This window comes from Mustela nigripes, chromosome 7 (assembly GCF_022355385.1).
Source record: "Mustela nigripes isolate SB6536 chromosome 7, MUSNIG.SB6536, whole genome shotgun sequence".
Classification (NCBI taxonomy): domain Eukaryota; kingdom Metazoa; phylum Chordata; class Mammalia; order Carnivora; family Mustelidae; genus Mustela; species Mustela nigripes.
In genome coordinates, this window is record NC_081563.1 from 122,247,367 (window position 1) to 122,266,223 (window position 18,857).

At 40.0% G+C, this 18,857-nt stretch overlaps 1 protein-coding gene across 1 annotated transcript in view; it reads left to right on the forward strand.

The window, feature by feature from the left end:
- Positions 1–18,857, forward strand: part of TOP1 (DNA topoisomerase I) — a 97,312-nt gene that overhangs the window by 66,858 nt on the left and 11,597 nt on the right. Inside the window, exons 10-13 of the mRNA XM_059407000.1 lie at positions 3,637–3,758; positions 4,655–4,777; positions 7,234–7,421; positions 7,700–7,844. Coding sequence (XP_059262983.1) covers positions 3,637–3,758; positions 4,655–4,777; positions 7,234–7,421; positions 7,700–7,844 — 578 coding nt within the window. The remainder of the gene's footprint in view (positions 1–3,636; positions 3,759–4,654; positions 4,778–7,233; positions 7,422–7,699; positions 7,845–18,857) is intronic.

Genomic DNA, 18,857 nt, shown 5'->3' on the forward strand with positions numbered 1-18,857 from the left:
TTGGGGGGAAAAAAGAGTCTGTCTCTGACACTCCTTCTGTTTGCAGTGTAGCACTATGTGTAGCACTATGCAGATGGGAATGCTCAACTGACTTCCTTCATTCCAAGAGTTCTATCCAGAAGGGGCTAGAACATTTTCCCCTCAAACCCGTATGTGCTTAAGATTCACCAGGTAGATCTGGGCTCATTTAATAGATGTAGAATAATAGTGTTGGGTGCTTTTAAACAAAGTGGTTTGCTGACCAAACTTTGAGAAATACTGGGCAGGAAAAGTGCTGGGAGAGGCATCAGTTGTCAGCAGTTGAGAGTTCTGGTGCATCTCTTTATCCAATAGCAGGGACCTTAGGGCCACAGATACTTACAGATAAAGGTAGTAGTTTATACTGGAAGGCTGGGTGTTGCAAGGGGACATGTCAGACTTGCCAAGCTGGAATTCATTTTTTAAAACACAGTTTATTCAGTGTCCCTGTGTTACACATTAAGACCCAGCAGTGGACAATATTGACTAATCCCTGATCATGTGTCCTCAGTGACAAATGGTTACATCAGATAAACATTCTGACTAAAGTTTACCAGAGCACACAGGACAGAAATCTATTAGCTCTTATAGTTGGTCATTCCTGGAGATGCTCAAATATGACTCCACAGCCAAACTCTGATGAGGAAAAAGAGCCTAGAACCTTGACGAAGACAATCCTGAAAATCGGTGTATTCTGTAGCTCAAGTCTGGTCTTACCAAGAGCTTTAGAAAGCTCAACTAGTAAAGCCCCACTTTGAGATTCAGAGTGAGTTGAAAGAAAGCTAGATTCTGTATCTCTGGGTTCTCTCTCTCTATCCCTCTCTCTATATATATATATATATTTTTTTTTTAAGATTTTTATTTGCTTTAGAGTGAGAGAAGAGGAAAGGGGCAAAGAGTCCCTGGCAAACTTCACACTGAGTGCAGAGTCTGACACAGGGCTCAATTCTCATGACTCTAAGACCATGATCTGGGCTGAAACCAAGAGTCAGACACCTAACCAACTGAGCCACCCAGGTGTCCCCAGGTTTCTCTTTTCTTTTTAAAGATTTTATTTATTTATTTGACAGAGATCATGAGTAGGCAGAGAAGCAGGCAGAGAGAGAGGAGGAAGCAGGCTCCCTGCTGAGCAGAGAGCCCGATGCGGGGCTCCATCCCAGGACCCTGAGATCACGACCTGAACCGAAGGCAGAGGCTTTAACCCACTGAGCCACCCAGGCGCCTGGGTTTCTCTTTTCAAGACGAGAAGCCAAGGCCTGAACCCCAGGGATCACTGGTCACTGTGGTCCCTTCCTCCATTCCTGCCCAGTCCTCCATTATAGGAGCTCCAGCTATCATTTTCTCATTTGGATTTCTGGCTGGGATTTCTTCCCTTTGATTGTAAACTCCCACTCTGTAATAAGTCAGGATGTTGTATTAGAATTATTAGTCCGAATCAATATTGTAGTCCTGCCTATTCTCTAGGGAAGAGAGTTCTCAGACTCCTTTGGACCTGCCAGGGAGGTAGGGCATAGGCCGGCTGAAGCAGTGACTTGCCTTTGCTGAGAACCTCTAGTTTTCAGCTCTGACTCAGCAGTTTCTTCTTCCTGGAGCTCAGCCTTTTCCACAAAGTGCTCCCACTGCCAGGAACCTTCAAGTCATCCTCCCACCACTCTGCTGCTGGGGAGCTGTCATTTCCTCTTTTGAAGGCTCATCTAAAACCGGCATCAAAGTTTCTTCCTCTGTCAGTACAGAATTCAGTAACATTGCCCAAAGAGTCTCCATTTTTTTGTTTTTCAAATATGTGTGGATACCAGTTTATGCCAAACAGACCCAAGAACAGTTTAATTATTTCTTGCCTTTTATTTCATTTATTTTTAGTCATTTAAATGTTTTCCTTTATATTAGAAGCATGTTACAACTTTACTGGCAACTTTAGTCCAGACCTGAGTTGGGGAGATCCAAAGAAGTGCAGGAAGCCCCTGAAAGCTAATAACCCTGTCCCTCCCTCAAGTGTCTTCTTGGAAAGGCAGGAGCTTATGCAGTGATTTGAAAGGGGAATGTGGCGCCACCTGTTGGCCATTTGGGTTACGGATTTCAAGCAGGTTCTTGTCTGTCCTGACAATTTCAATTTTGTGCCACAGTTCCTTTCATCCCTGCAATTACAGATGGTACCTTCCCAACCATCATAAAATGAGGTGTCTTCTGAGTTTGGAAATGAGTGGATTTCTGGTTAAGTGTTAGTTTTCTATAATGAAAGTGAAAATCCTTGTGAATCATTAGTACCTATATAATAGGCAGTGGAATGGTGTTTAACCTCATTTTAGGAACAAACTATTGTGCCATGGATTAGTTCCGTATAGTGTTGCAAAATTGGAGAGTCAAAGAAAAAAAAAATGGAAATTGGCCCTAAGAGTACTTGTTAAAAATACTGTATTTGAAAAGTACATTAAACTCCCCAAGTACTTTCCTTTATTGCTTTATTACTTGTTAGGTATACACAAAACCCCTAGGCCTCCTTCAGATTTATTTTACAAGTTAGCAGTTTTTATTGTGTAACATCAGGATTCCTTTAGAACAGCTTTTATTTACACGTCCACACTACTAAGAACCCCAGTCATCCCTCATGCTCTGAATAAGTTTTACTTCCCTGAAAGAGGCAACCTCATAGTGCCTGTGTTCCAGAGCAATCATTTCAAACTCTACTATGCACCCGGGCCACCTGGAGGTCTCTTAAAATGCACTTGCTGAATCTGTAGATCTGGGGTGGGGCCTGAGAGTCTGCATTTTTCTTTCTTTCTTTCTTTCTTTCCTTTTTTAAGATTTATTTGTTCGTTCATTTATTTGAGAGACTGAGAGCATGGTGGGGAGGGGCAGTGGCAAGTCTTAAGCAGACTTCCTGCTGAGCATGGAGCCGAAGGCAGGACTTGTTCTCATGACCCAGAGATCACGACCTGAGCTGAAACAGAGTCACGTGCAGTATTCAGGTGCCCCAGAGACTTGCATTTCTAACAGAACTCCCACGTGATGCCAGTGCTGCTGGTCTGTGAACCACACTTTGAGTACAGAGGTTTTAGAGGAAGGTCTTACTTAGATTTTCTTATGTGGGATATCTGGGCTTGCCTGCTATGGATCTATATTATTTTATTCATATTCCACCCACCTAACTTTAAAGAAGAAAGATGCCTATTTCTTTTCCCCACAATTCCTTTCTTCCACTCCCTGCCCTATCCCTCCCCTTCTTGAACAGAGGCTGCTTAGCTTAGCAGTGGCAGGAGTCCCTCTGAGGATTTGATTTTTAAAAACCATTGAAGAGGTGTAAAGGACCCTGCTTGCTGAAAGGAAAAGGAAGAGTGGCTGGGCCTCCCCCAGCTCATCCCTGTCCTGAGCAGGCACCTGGGAACAGTTTACTGGCATAGTCTCCAGAGAATGACCCAGGTAAATATCTGCTAAAGAGAAGGAGAATTTACAACTAGATCTAAATCAGTGTATTGTCATTGTTGTTGTTACCATGTGTCACCAGACCTTTGTATACCTTGGGAAGGTAAACCATCAGTTAGAAGACTTCTTCAGAGTTCAGTATTTATACACAAAACATGAATTATACACCTCAATTTTTGGAACCGCTTTTTCCTCTAGGTAAAGTCATGAAGCTGAGCCCCAAAGCAGAAGAAGTGGCTACCTTCTTTGCAAAAATGCTCGACCATGAATATACTACTAAGGAAATATTTAGGAAAAATTTCTTTAAAGACTGGAGAAAGGTATTGTAGCCCATGTATTAATATCCTAGCACCTTGTAGAAATATTAATCAAGTACTACATAAACTGTAACTTTACAGAAAATTGTGTGGTATAAAATTTGAGCTTTATGAATTTTATTATATTTTAATATTTTCTTTTTTCCCTATTCATTCATTATATAGGGTTTCTATCCAATAAGAATACTTAATATTTCTTTCCTCTCATACTCATATGGCTGTAGGAGGGAGTTTAGTAGGCCAAACAAAAAAACCTCAGGAGAAAGTTTATCTCTGCAGGAGTGCCTGTCCTCTGTCTGCTATTGCAAAGAAAGATGTTAATGTGATGTTCCATTCCCTTTTGATTCTTTCTTACTTCCTTTTGGTACTTTCTGCTCTTGATATCACATTTCTTGCATCTGTCTAGGTGATTTTAAACAATCTCATTCTCAATTTGGATTATGTGGACAGAGGCTGAGCTGAAGCTTACATTCTGAATAGCTCTGGAAATAACATTTAATAAGTGAGTAGAGCAGGGATAATGTTTCTAAGAGAGAATGAGTATGGAGATAGTTCTCTCATTACTAAAGCAAATGATATCTATTCATGTTTCTCCAACTGGGATACATATGCTTGCAGACATAGCAGGGTATAAGGAGCCCAAGAAATTACGTAAGAGTTCTGTAACCTTCTTCAAGGAAAAAATCACCTACAGCATCTTTCTGTTTAATAGAATAGAACAAAGTAATAAGGTTATGTTTCTTTTTTTCAAAACTCATGAAATTAGACTACCTCTCTAGACACCTTCAGCTGAAAAAAGTGGTGCTTTGCTGTAATCACAAAGAAACCTAGGGGGTAAATGGTGTATTTACCTTCTGCTTCTGTCTCCCCCACTTTTTTTTTTTTTTTTTTTGGACTAGGAAATGACTAATGAAGAGAAGAATATTATCACCAACCTAAGCAAATGTGATTTTACCCAGATGAGCCAGTATTTCAAAGCCCAGTCAGAAGCTCGGAAACAGATGAGCAAGGAAGAGAAACTGGTACTACGGAATTTCTTAAACCTCTGGAGAACTTTGGAATAATGTTCATCTAATTTTCTTCTTGGTTCTTAAAATACAGATATGACTTTAGTAATTTCAGATGGCTCTGTACTAAGCTTTAGGACGCTTGGCCTAATGTTTAAGCTTTCTTAAGGGTTTTACATAGACTGAAGATTGTGAATAATAGGCACTTTATTTAATGGCTCAATGTAAGAACCTGGTGCTTTTGTGACCTAAAATCCACTCAGTTAACTCCAGTAATACTGTATTTAAGGATGGGCAGACCTGAATTTTAGGGTTTTAAGACAGCTACAGTAATACTGCCTGTGTACGTTCCTGTTCGTTCTCTTTTACCCTGGAATCTAGCCATGCACATCCATCTCCATCCCAGAAGGATCTTTCCAGTATCTGGTGGGTTACCATTTTTTTCCTAGAGTACCTGTAGGCAAACTGTATAGGCTGCCTATTTTTATTAAAAAGTTTTATTGGAACACGACCGCATCTACTTGTTTACATATAATCTGTGGCTGCTTTCCTGTGACAGTGGCAGGGTTGAGTAGTTTCAAAAAGAGACTATATAGCCTTCAAATTTTTCTGTTGAGAAAGGTTTTCTTTTTCTGTTGACAGAAGGTTTGCCAACCCTTGATCTAGAGAAATCAGGCTAGAGTTCCTTTGTCTTGTCTGCCGTTTCTTCCCAAGCTGGAGGTCCAGAAGTTACAGATTTTAAGGAATTTCAAAACTTTATGGTTTCAGTATTTTAAAGGACTTGCACATTTATACAATGTAGGCATTTGTAATTTTTTTTAAAGATTTTATTTATTTATTTGACAGAGAGGAGAGATCACAAGCAGGCAGAGACAGAGAGGGAAGCAGGCTCCCTGCCAAGCAGAGAGCCTGATGTGGGGCTCGATCCCAGGACCCTGAGATCATGACCTGAGTCAAAGGCAGAGGCTTTAACCCACTGAGCCGCCCAGGTGTCCATAGGCATTTGTATTTATTATCTAATTCATTGTTTGATAGTGCCTATTTGACCTTCAGTTTAAAAACTATGAATTATTGTAAGAATGATAATTACTTCAGACTTTTCAGCTCAGTTTAGTCTTCTCGATATTCCAGATTAGTGAAACTTGGTTTATTCTTTACTTCAGGGGTGTTTTAAAACTTAAAACTGCTTTGGAGCTTTGTTCTTGCAAATAGTGATCCAAAGATAGGGAGGTTTCACAAGTATCACCTTGTCAGAGCCCTGGCCAAGGACACCTGCTGCCAACAAGTTCTGAATCTGTTCCCACCTACAAGGCAGCAGGACTTAGTAAGTTGAATTTCTAAGTATAATATGAAGATAGAGTCAGCAGAGGGCTCGGAGGCTCCATGTTCCACTCTCACACTCCTTTTTTGGAGCAAGGATCATAAAGTATGCAATGTATGTCCCCATACACCTAGGAGAAATAATCTGTGACAGGTATGTGTGAGCCTGAAAAGCCTGAAATGCTGTTCAACTAAATGTGTCTGGAACGTGTTAGAAAACATGGAGATGTTCTTTGTGAGGCCTTTCCATCATAGACTCTTCCTGATCTGCCATTTTGACACTGCTCAACAAAATGATGTTAGCTTTTAAAGTTATATTTAAAAATACCTAAGTAACATGTTCTCACACATAAATCCTTTAAAATAAGAAAATCAGTTTTAGGGACGCCTGGGTAGCTCAGTCATTAGGCATCTGTCTTCTGCTCAGGTCATGATCCCAGGGTCCTGGAATTGAACCCAGCGTCGGGGTCCCTGCCCGGTGGGGAGCCTGCTTCTCCCTCTCCCTCTGCTTGTGTTCCCTCTCTCACTGTGTCTTTCTTTGTTAAATAAATAAAATCTTGAAAAAATTTTTTTAAAAAGAAATCTCTTTTGAATCTGTAGTTGGAATCAGTCCTCAAAGGTAGATATTTTGGGGAATTTTACTGTACTTAAAAGTTTGAAAACTGTATTATCCTTATTTGCATTCATACCACTTTTTAAAAATTAAAAAAAATATATTTTGTTGGGGTGCCTGGGTGGCTCAGTGGGTTAAAGCCTCTGCCTTCGGCTCGGATCATGATCCCAGGGTCCTGGGATCGAGCCCCGCATCGGACTCTCTGCTCGGCGGGGAGCCTGCTTCCTCCTCTCTCTCTGCCTACCTGTAATCTCTGTCTGTCAGGTAAATAAATAGAATCTTTAAAAAAAAAAAAAAAACCTTTAAAAAAAAATATTTTGTTTAATCTCTGCACACAGTATGGGGCTCAAACTCATGACCCTGGGATGAAGAGTCATATATGCTCTTCCTACTGAGCCAGCCAGGCAGCCATATTTGCATTTATTTGTTAGTGATTTTTAGACTTTCTCTACCTCAAACTATTCTCAAATAAGAGATAAAATAAGAATAAGGAACAGCAATTTGAGCCCATTTTGATTACTTCCTTGCTGTGTTCCAGAAAATCAAAGAGGAGAATGAAAAATTACTGAAAGAATATGGCTTCTGTATTATGGATAACCACAGAGAGAGGATTGCCAACTTCAAGATAGAACCTCCTGGGCTTTTCCGTGGCCGTGGCAACCACCCCAAGATGGGCATGCTGAAGAGACGGATCATGCCAGAAGATATCATCATCAACTGTAGCAAGTGAGTGCAGTTCATTGTTTGGGCCAGAAATCAAGGTGAGGGGGTCCTTTGTTCTTGGGAGTACTTTGCTGGGATTCTTTTCAGGCTGCACAGAACTGTTGGGAACAACATGGTATCTCCATGTACGGATCTCCAAGTACTTCGCAGTTACTGACTGGTGATGTGGAGGAAACATGGAAGTAGATGCTCAGCAGAATTGTCCACTTTAGGTTACGAAAGGTCAGACTGTCCCTGGCTTCTTCTCATTTCACGTCCCTCCCACTTTGTTATTTTCACAGAGATGCCAAGGTTCCTTCTCCTCCTACAGGACATAAATGGAAAGAGGTCCGACATGATAACAAGGTTACTTGGCTGGTCTCCTGGACAGAGAACATCCAAGGTTCCATTAAATATATCATGTTAAACCCCAGTTCACGAATCAAGGTAAGGGGTAGCTAGGAGCTACACCAGTTAGTGGGGCTGATCTTTTTTTGTTGAAATGTAGTGTTCTTGGTCTCCAGAATCACTGTGACAAATTGCAAACTCTCCACAAAATAAGGCAAGTGTCTTTGTGCTTACCATCCTAAGAAATAACCATTTTCTGCATCACTTTATAATCTGATTCATTTATTAATTCACAAATATTTACTGAGATTCCAGTATGTACCTTGCACAGTGAATGCATGATGTTAGGAATTGTGTCGGTGAACAAAACAGATGCAGTCCCTGCCTTCATGTTGCTTATTGGCTGGTGGTTGAAATGTAGTAAAGAGTACAATAAATGTGGGGCATCTGGGTGGCACAGTTGAGTGTCCAGCTCTTGATTTTGGCTTGGTTTGTGTTCTCGGGGTCCTGGGGTGGAGCCCTGTGTCCAGTTCTGCATGGAATCTGCCTGGGACCCTCTCCCTCTGAAATAAAATCTTTTTTTTTTTTTTTTTTTTTTTTTTTTTAAAGAATGCAGTAAATGTAAATTGGCTTCTGTGGCTTTCTTCCTCGCCTTTCTTGGCTCTGAGGAAGGGAACGTGATTGCTCTGAATCCAGAAAGAAGTTGTAAAATCTACAGTCTTTCTGGCTTCCTAGGGTTTTATCTGGGTACGTTCTACTAGGACTAAATGGGATCATGTATGTGAAAGCACATTGTAAACTATTATATACCCATGTGTTGTTATTTGTTAATAGTATTATTGAAAGGGGAAGGCTGTCTTGCAAGGGCAGTCAAGTTCTTATTAGCCTGCTAGGCATATCCTGCTTGGGAGAGTCCCATGAACTTCTTACCTCTGATGTACTATGGAAATGTCCATAGCAACCTAAAAGAGAAATGAGTTCTAAAGACAACAGCCAACAAACTAGTTCTCTGTAGACTATGACTGTTAACATGCAGGGGACTGGGACTTAAAGACCTGCTTAATCATGGTTTATAGGTCATTAAACATCTCTTAAGACATGAAAGCCGTACCTCAAAAGGCTGTCTTGTTGACACTACAACACTCCTAGAGTTCTTTGTTCCTTTATGAAAAAGACCATCTCTTCATTTTCTGCCATTCATTCAGAAATGTCACTTTTTCTGGTTTAGAGTAAGTATAGAATCAGAAAGAAAACCTTCACAAGCAGAAATCACCTAAAGAAATGTTTATTCTTCAGAAATAAACGAAGGTAATGGACAATGGTGTTAGCTCTCAAAGAACTCCTAGGCTAATGGGCAAATTGGGTAAGAATTCAAGTGTATTAGAAGAAAGGTAAGCATTAAGTATCTTTAGGTAAATAACAACAATTATTCCCAGCACTTGCAGACCAGGAATAAATTTGTGAAGGGAATTAGATTACAGTTAGGTCTTAAAAAGAGAGGTATTCCAAATCATTATGGACAGAGAGGAAGAAGTGTAAAAAAAAAAGTAACAAAAAGAAGTAACAAGTGGTGATGTTTTCACAGCATTGTGAATGTGCTATAAATGGTAACTTTTACGTGTATTCTACATACAAAAAAACCCGAAAGTAATGGATATTATTAGATTACTTTTAAGTGTTTTCACATAAGTTGACATTAGATTATCTTAGCAACCATATCAAATGTACTATTGCCACTGTTTTATAGAAAAATTCGGTCTCTGGGAAGCAAGAAAACTTGCCCACAATCCAGTAGTTGGTAACTCTGACTTAGATCTTTAGCCTCCTTATGCCTTCGTGTGATACCCTATTGCCAAATTGTGGCCAGCCTTAAGTGTCTTGCTAAAGAGACTGGCCCATATTCTGCATCTGGTGGCGAACTGTTGAAGGGCTTTAACAGAGGAGTGTCTTAAACATAACCCCACTTAAGCAGAATTCACAGGCTTCATATGCAGTCATACCAGTAAACATAGACTCTTGTAAATGATGCAAAGGAAAAGTGCAGGGTACCATCTGAGAGTGTACCGGGGCATCTGATTTGGCCTTGGGTTCAAGGAAGGCCTTTCTGAGGAAAAATATTTAAGATAAGACTTACAAGGGGCGCCTGGGTGGCACAGTGGGTTAAAGCCTCTGCCTTCAGCTCGGGTCATGATCCCATGGTCCTGGGATCGAGCCCCACATCGGGCTCCCTGCTCCATGGGGAGCCTGCTTCCTCCTCTCTCTCTGCCTGCCTCTCTACTTGTGATCTCTGTCAAATAAATAAAAATATTAAAAAAAAAAAAAAAAGATTTACAAGACGAATAGGATTTATCCGTGGAAAGGAGAGGAGAATGGGTGTTCCAAAGAAAATAGCCTTTTGAAATCCCTGAGGTGAGAATGAGTTTGGTGGTCTTGGACTGAAAGAAGGGCAGCCTAGTTGAGGTACAGTGAGCAAGAAAGGGACATGAGGAAGAGGTTTAGAGGAGGATGCAGGCCAGATCTTCATACTTTTCCTTAAAATTGTTTATATTATCCTAAATCCAGTAGGCAGGTACTGGGTTCTAATAAGGGGAACAATACCAGGTTTGTGTTTTAGAAACCTGTGACATAACTGATCATTCTGAGTGTTAAAACTCTGTGGAGATTGGATTGGACACCTACCAGAAGTAGGGGTACCAATAGGATGCTGCTGTCATCCTCCAGGCAGTGAATGGTGATGGCTTGGACAGGATGATGCCAGTGTCTGTGGAGAGAGGTGAACAGATTCCAAATACATGTATACTGCATCCTTGTAAACCTGGGATTCAGCCTGATTGTAGGACAGCCTCCAAGGGTTGACATCTTTGTTGTTGATAGACTAGTTGGAGGACCTCCAGGGCTGAGAGCCACCAGTTTATTCCTTCCTGACAATATCCAGATCACCACCATATACTGTAGGGATTTGTGCAGGTTTCTGAATGATGGTTATGATAGTGAGTCTAGAAGTCATCCACATGTAGGCTCTGCCTAGAATTTTATACCCAAGACAGAGAACCTGTTCAGTTCAGTTTGGATCTAAGAGTCAGTAAAGATGGTTCAAGGCTTGGGAAGTCATACTTCCTGGTAAGAGAAAAAGAGATGTGATTTCTTCAGCTTTTACCAGTAGTTGTTGGCTATTTCCCACTCAACAGAGCAGTAAGAACTTTAGAGGTCGGGATTTGACAGTGCTTTGAATAGTCTTTAAATGCACTGCCATCAGGAGAAGCATTCTCTCGATAAAAATAGGGAGCTTGCAAGCATTAGGGGTTTTATTTTTTATGAAATATTTCAGATATACAAGAATAGATAACAGTACGGTGAAAGCCCATGCCAACCATCTGGCTGTGTCAAACTTTAACATAATGTCCTATTTGTTCAATTACTTCGTTTTGTAAGAACATTCTGATAAACAGAGCTGAAGTCCCCTACGTACTGTTTACCTCCTTCTCTGGAGGTTACTATAAGCAACTTAATGTTTTCCTTGTGTATATATTTTGTGTTTTTACAATATATTTCTCTGTGGGTAAACAATACGTACCATTGTTTTTACAAGGTATAATTTTAAATTAAGTATGTTATTGAGATCGTTCTGTAACTTACTTATTTCCCTTGGCTTTGGTTTTAGCATTTTTACCTTGACATACACTTCCAATTTATCCATTTTATTTGCTAGATGATGTTCTGTTTTATAAAAAATAACTCTTCAAGAGACATTTAGGGTTGGGGGGTGCCTGGGTGGCTTAGTCGTTAAACCTCTGTCTTCAGCTCAAGTCATGATCCCAGGGTCCTGGAATAAAGTCCCACATTTGGGTTCCCTGCTCCACGGGAAGCCTCCTTCTCCCTCTTGCACTCTCTCTGCTTGTATTCCCTCTCTCACTGTTTCTCTGTCAAATAAATAAAATCTTAAAAAAAAATAAATTTAGGGTTGTATATAATATTTTATTATAAACAGGTGCTGGAATAAATACATCTTCCTTGTATATATGAATGAAAATTTGCCTTAATTCTTCGTTAGATTTTTTTTTTTTTAAGATTTTATTTATTTATTTGACAGATCACAAGCAGGCAGAGAGGCAGGGGAGTGGGGGAGGGGAAGCAAACTCCCCACTGAGCAGAACCCAATGCAGGGCTTGATCCCAGGACCCTGAGCTGAAGGCAGAGGCTTTAACCCACTGAGCCACCCAGGTGCCCCTTCATCAGATATTTTTAAATTGTTCTCTAAAGTGCCCAATCAGTTTACACCACCACCATTCCCCCAATGGTGCACACGTTTCTGTCTTCCATATCTTTGCCAAAGTTCTGCTTTTTGCATTTGGATATTTGATCAACTAGAATATATTTTTGTGTATAGTATGAGGTGTATAATATATTTTTTTCAAATGAATATCCGAACTATTTAGTTACATTACCCTCCTTATTTATATATCAAATTTCTACGTATATGTCGGTCTGTTTGTGGGCTCTCTGTCCTGTTTATTTCTTCCATCAGTGGCATGCTCTCCTAACTGCTCTAGCTTTACCAACTAGGACAGGTTTCCTTCATCTTACTCTTCAGAATTGTCTTGGCTGTTCTTGGCTCTCTGCTGTTTTGCATTCATTTTGTGATAAATTTGTCACGTTCTAATGAAGACTACTGAGATTTTTATTGTATTGAACTTATGGGGTTAATGGGGAAGTTTTGACAACATTGAGTCTTCCACTCTGTGAACGTGTTATACTTCTCCATTAATTCATGTCTTAAGAGTACACCGTCTAGGATTGCTTTATAATTTTCTCCATAGTTTTACATTATTCTTTTTTTTTTTTTTTAAGATTTTATTTATTTATTTGACAGAGATCACAAGTAGGAAGAGGCAGGCAGAGAGAGAGAGGGAGGCAGGCTCCCTTCTGAGCAGAGAGCCCTATGTGGGGCTCAATCCCAGGACCCTGGGATCATGACCTGAGCCTAAGGCAGAGGCTTTAACCCACTGAGCCACCCAGGCACCCCACTTTTACATATTCTTAAAACCTTTTTTTCTTAGAACCCTTAATTGTTTTTATGTTTATATTGAATGTGACTTTTTTTCTACTACATTTCTGTTACTATTAGAGTGGTAATGCTGTTGATTTTCTTAATATTTTGTATCTGACAACATTGCTGAACTCTTATTCTAGAAGTGTCCCTGTCTTTTGGATTTGCCACATAGACAAGTAAATTACCTATAAATCATTTCTAGTACTTATACCTCATACTTTTTTTTTTTAAGGGAGGGAGAGATATAGGTGGGAAGAAGGGCAGAGGAAGAGGGAGAGAGAAAAATCTCAAGGAGTCTCCTCACTGAGCAAAGAGCCTGACATAGGACTTAGTCTCAGGAATCTGACGTTAATGACCTGAGCTGAAATTAAGAATTGGATGCTCAACCAACTGAGCCACCCAGGTGTCTCTATCTCATACTTCTTTTGTTGGAAGTATTACTTTTTATTTTAAATCCACAGTCATCCTTAAAACCCTAATCCTCTCTCCATTTAGCAGTTGTCAGAATGAGATATTTGGTTAATTTCTATATTAATACCTTCCCTCTAGGTTTGCTTTTCTTACTGAAATACACTGTTCAATACACTGTTCACTGTTTAGTGAGAATCTGTAGGTGGCAAATTCCCTTTGTTTCGCTGAAAAATTCATTTTCATCCTCATAATGTATCTTTTCTCCAATAAAGAGTGTATCTTTGGGCACCTGGGTGACTCAGTGGGTTAAACCTCTGCCTTTAGCTCAGGTCATGATCCTCAGGTCAGATCAGGGTCCTGGGATCAAGGCCCATGTCAGGCTCTCTGCTCAGCAGGGAGCCTGCTTCCCTTTCTCTCTGCCTGCCTCTCTACCTACTTGTGATCTCTCTGTCAAATCCATAAATAAAATCTTTAAAAAAAAAAGTTTATTTTTATTATTCTGTATCTCAATGTGGATATATATGTATAGATATTTAGACTATGAGTGAGATAACGAATGTATTTTAACCTGTAAACTTTCGACTGGGAGGTAGTTTTTGTCCATGTATCATTCCGTTTTGCTCTTTGCTCTCCACTTCTCCGCTCCTTCTCCTAGGAGTCTTCTAGCTCAGCTCAGCCCAAGCTGACACAAGTGCCCTTACTTTAGCTCTCCCCATCTTGCTTGGAGCACTTTCATTGCTATATGTTTGGAACAACTTAAGGATTAAAGCATGATTTCACTTGCCTGATCTGACCCAAAAGTCTACAAAGATAAGTATTTGTTATAGAGAGTAATGGGTAGTAATTGGTGGCTTTACTTCCTGGTGAACTTTAGGTCCAAAACATGGGAGACGACTGTCATGAGGCTTTGTTCTGTACCTTTCCGCTCAGCCTCCAGAGACTTCTCCTGTTCTAAGACTCTTTTGCTTGCTTTTCAGTCTATATTTTACTTACTCACTTCCCCCCATGTGATATTATTATACCATTGTACCCCATCTCTCCTCCATTAAGAAATTTAACTCAAGCATGATGTGACTTAGAGATTTTTGACAACTTAAAAAAAATTGGGTAGTCAAGGGTTTAAAAGGGTGGGGGGGCGCTTGGGTGGCTAAGTGGGTTAAAGCCTCTGCCTTCAGCTCAGGTCATGATCTTAGGGTCCTGGGATCGAGCCCTGCATCGGGCTCTCTGCTCAGCTGGGAGCCTGCTTCCTCCTCCTCTCTCTGCCTGCTTGTGATCTCTGTCAAATAAATAAAATAAATCTTTAAAAAGAAAAAAAGCTCAGCTGAAGTGTGTCCCTTTAATATCCCCCTTTCTGGCAACTTGGATTGGTCTACTTGGGAGTTGGAGCTGGGGTTATAGTACAAATAGCCTCACAGATGATTGAAAGGATCAGGACCTTTGAGAGCCATAGGAACGCATGCTCCAGATGAAGACTATCCTGAGCTCATTCACATTTTTCTGTGCTCATCCTGATTTGTTCTGCTTTGTTCAGATATCTTGCAGGTATTTCCATTCCCTTCCTTTTCCACTCTGTGCTGGTACCCACAGAATCTGAAATTGCAGGAAAATGGCAGAGCCAGCCTCTTGAAACCAGTAGTTTCAGCAAAGCTGATTCCAGATAAACCGTAGATCTAGAGGTTACAAAAGGACTGCTTGTTTAAGGTACTCAGTGCTAACTCCAACCCACTGCCAAGGTTGGAAACATTACCTAGTCTCATAACCTGTAAAGTAACCCTTAGTAAAAGTGAGGTTCTTCAACCAGTCTTAAATTTACAAACAAAATTTTTCTTTCTTTCTTTTTTTTTTCAAATGAAGAACAACAAACTTCAGAATCAGTTGTTGATGTTATACTGCATTCAATCCTATTAAAATATTCTTAGGGCAAAAGACCCATTTCTGCCTTTTCTCTCTTTAGAGCTTATAATTCTATGAGGTTTCCGAGATGTATATACCTACAACTTTTTATTAACCATCGGGGTGTTGAAGGGCTAGACTGAAGGAAAATGTACTTATAAAGCTTTATATGCTTAGGAAGCTCTTGATTTTGGTGTTTTATTAGAGAAAATAGGATTTTTTTTAATATGCATATCTCTTAACTGACTCCTTTTGTAAAATTCTAAAGTATAAACAGTAAAACACTAAAACTTCTAGATTATATCATGGGTAGAACATTATAAGACCTTGGTGTAGATTTCCTAGGACACAAAATAAACACTTATGATAAAAAAAAGTTTGACAGAGTGGACTTCATTAAAATTAAAAAACTTAGGTTTAACAGAGGACACTGTTAAACACAGACTGGGATAGAATATTAGCAGCATGTGTATTTGACAGAAAATTTGTATCCAGAATACACAAAGAATTCTGTAACTCAATAATAAAAGACAAACATCCCCCATAAAAAAGCGAGAGATTTGAATAGATATTTACAAAATAGAGGAATGGCCAATAAATTAAGCACGTGAAGTAGTTCTCAATATCATTAATTATCAGTGGAATGCAGAATTAAACCACAGTGAGATACTAATTCCAGTTCTAGGTATTTTTGCCCCAAATCAAATTGAAAATTTAGGCCCACAAAAAGACATGTACAAGAATGCTTATAGCGTTACTGTATTTGTGCAGGTCTCAAACTGGAACATTATAGGGGTCCATCAACAGAAAAAACACATGGTCTTGTCAGAGACATTAGGGTCAGTTACAGATTACACTGTATATACCAGCAGTTGAAAGCATTGAATATTGATAAATGCAGCAACATGGATGACTTTTTTTTTTTTTTTTTAAAGATTTTATTTCAGAGAGAGTGCTGGGGGAGGGGCAGTGGGTGAGGGAGAGCAAGAATCTCAAGCAGACTGCACTGAGTGTGGAGCCCGACATAGGGCTAAGTCTCACAACAGTGAGATCATGACCTGAACCTAAATCAAGAGTCGGACACCCAACTAACTGAGCCACCCAGGAACCCCAACATGGATGAATCTAAAAACTATGTTGAGAAACCCAGACACACGAGTCTATACTGTATGATTCCATTTATATAATACTCTAAATTAGGCAAAACCAATCCATGATGGTAGAAATCAGATTAAAGGACCAGTGGTTGTTTAGTTGGTGATTAACTGGGAAGGGACATGAGGGAACTTTCTCAAATGATAGAAAATACTCTTGATGGGGTGTGGGTCACATGGGTTATAAATTGTCAAAACTGGGACGCCTGGGTGGCTCAGTTGGTTAAGCAGCTGCCTTCAGCTCAGGTCATGATCCCAGCGTCCTGGGATCGAGTCCCATATCGGGCTCCTTGCTTGGCAGGGAGCCTGCTTCCCCCTCTGCCTCTGCCTGCCACTCTGTCTGCCTGTGCTCACTCTCGCTCCTTTCTCTCTGACAAATAAATAAATAAAATCTTAAAAAAAAAATTGTCAAAACTGGTCAAACTATACAGTTAAATCTGTATGGCATAATCTTTTTTTAAAAGATTTATTCAGAATGGAATAGTGGAATAAAATGCACTGCTTATATCTGGAAAAGAATTTAAATACCTCTGTGTATCAGCAATAAAAAGACAAACTTTTTTTAAATGGGCATGTATGAAAAGCTAGTTGGATTTTCTCTTTGAACATGGTATTAATATATATGGTCAGTTTGTGGAGTCTTTTGTTTAAAGACTGAAGTAATAGATGTTTGGAGTTCAGAATGCCAGTCACCCTTCTTTGGTGTTCTACAGAATGGCAAACTCATAGGGATCACCAACTATGTGAAAAGAACCACTTAAGGGACGTCTGACTGACTCAGTCAGTGGAGCTTGTGACTTGATCTCAGGGTTTTAAGTTCGAGCCCAGCATTAGGTGTAGAGATTACTTTAAAAAAAAAAAAAAAAAGCAATAAAAGAAGATAAAAGCCACTTAAGAATATTGGCAAATGTCATCATTCCCCAAGACAGATCTCTGAGAGAGGGTTAGAGAATGGGATTTAGCTCATCTCCCACTTTGTATCCTGAATCCAGATCCTCACCACATTTACCCACTGTGCTTAATGAGTAAGCAGTTACATTGGAAACAGAAAATATGGTAAGCCCACCAGTTGAAAGAAAAAAAAAAAATCACCCAAAGAATATCCTGTATAACTAAATCAAATTAGATTCTTACCCAAACAGAAGTTTGACTGGCTAGGGGAGGATGAGAGGGGCTTAAAGGCAGTCCCTCTATAGCAGTCTCCTTGTTTTACTGAGATGGTTTTGATGACGGCCTTGTCTGGAAGACCAGAATGGGTATTTCTATCTTCTAGTAGTCTAAGAAAACTTGTTCAGGTGCATTTAACTGTCTGGATTCTGTTTCGAGAAACTGAAGGCAGCAGGGGTAGGTATGCTTCCTGGAGGCCAGACTTCCCCTAGACCTAGACAAGGTGGCTTCTACCCCTACCCTCTTCTCTGTGTCTTTATTTGAAAGAATCCTGGATCCTTGTGTCAAGAGCCCAGCCAGCCTATAAAAGAAAAGTTGGTCTTGTGGTATCCTCTGTGAATGACTTACTTGTTGGGTTTTCCTAAAACTTGTTCTAGTGGCATGACTAAGGAATTGTGCAAATGTGAACCTACAGGACTTAGAAGACTTGGAGTCAGGTTTTGGTAGCCCTATGTGCTTTAGAGTGATGGCCAAGAGCCTACTCCTGAGCTGGAGACTGTACTATTGAAGATTAGTTCTTGTCTAGTTGTATGTGTATGTGTGTGTGAGAGAGAGACATGATTGTCATGGAAATTTATTATTGACTTACACATGAGGACAGCTGGTATCACACCTTTTCCTTCACCCTCTTAAATGTCAGTATGTACTTAGAAAAATCAGTGAGAAATTTTCAGCTTTCCATTGTCAGGAAATAGAAGTTAGATATTTCTTCTTAGATGTTGTATCACCAACTGCTAAATCGCCCACTCACAACAAGTAGTTATTGAACCTCTTGTTTTGTAGCCAAACAAGTACATACGACGTGGCCACACACAGTTGTAGGAGAGTGCTGATGAATTCTTAGCACACCTGGGTAAGCTTGCATTTCTGAGCGTTGTTAGAGCTAGAAGGAGAAGTTATTTCTTGCTGTCACATAGCCCACTTTTCTGCATGCCCAGAAGACTAGATACCTTGACCACAGTTCTTACGCTTCAAGAACCCCATGTCCCATGTCCCATGTCAGGTGGGAACTAGGCATTTGTCATTAGAAATCACTACCCCTTTTTCTTGTTGTGGTTATGGATATTAAGACCTGAGATTCTTGGGTTCTTAAATTCCATCCCTTTATTCATGTCAGGCCTTAGAATACTCTCTGTCCCTCTTGGGATTTAATGTTTTTTGGGTTTTTTTTTTGTTTTGTTTTGTTTTTGAATATTGTATTTATTTATTTGACAGAGGGAGACACAGCAAGAGAAGGAACACAAGCAGGAGAAGTGGGAGAGGGAGAAGCAGGCTCCCCGCTGAGCAGGGAGCTGCATGTAGGGCTCAGTCCTAGGACGCTGGGATCATGACCCAAGCTGAAGGCAGAAGCTTAACAACTGAGCCACCCAAGCACCCCAAGTTTTTTTGTTTTTTTTTTTGTTTATTTTCCTTTTCTTATCTTTCACACTTGACATT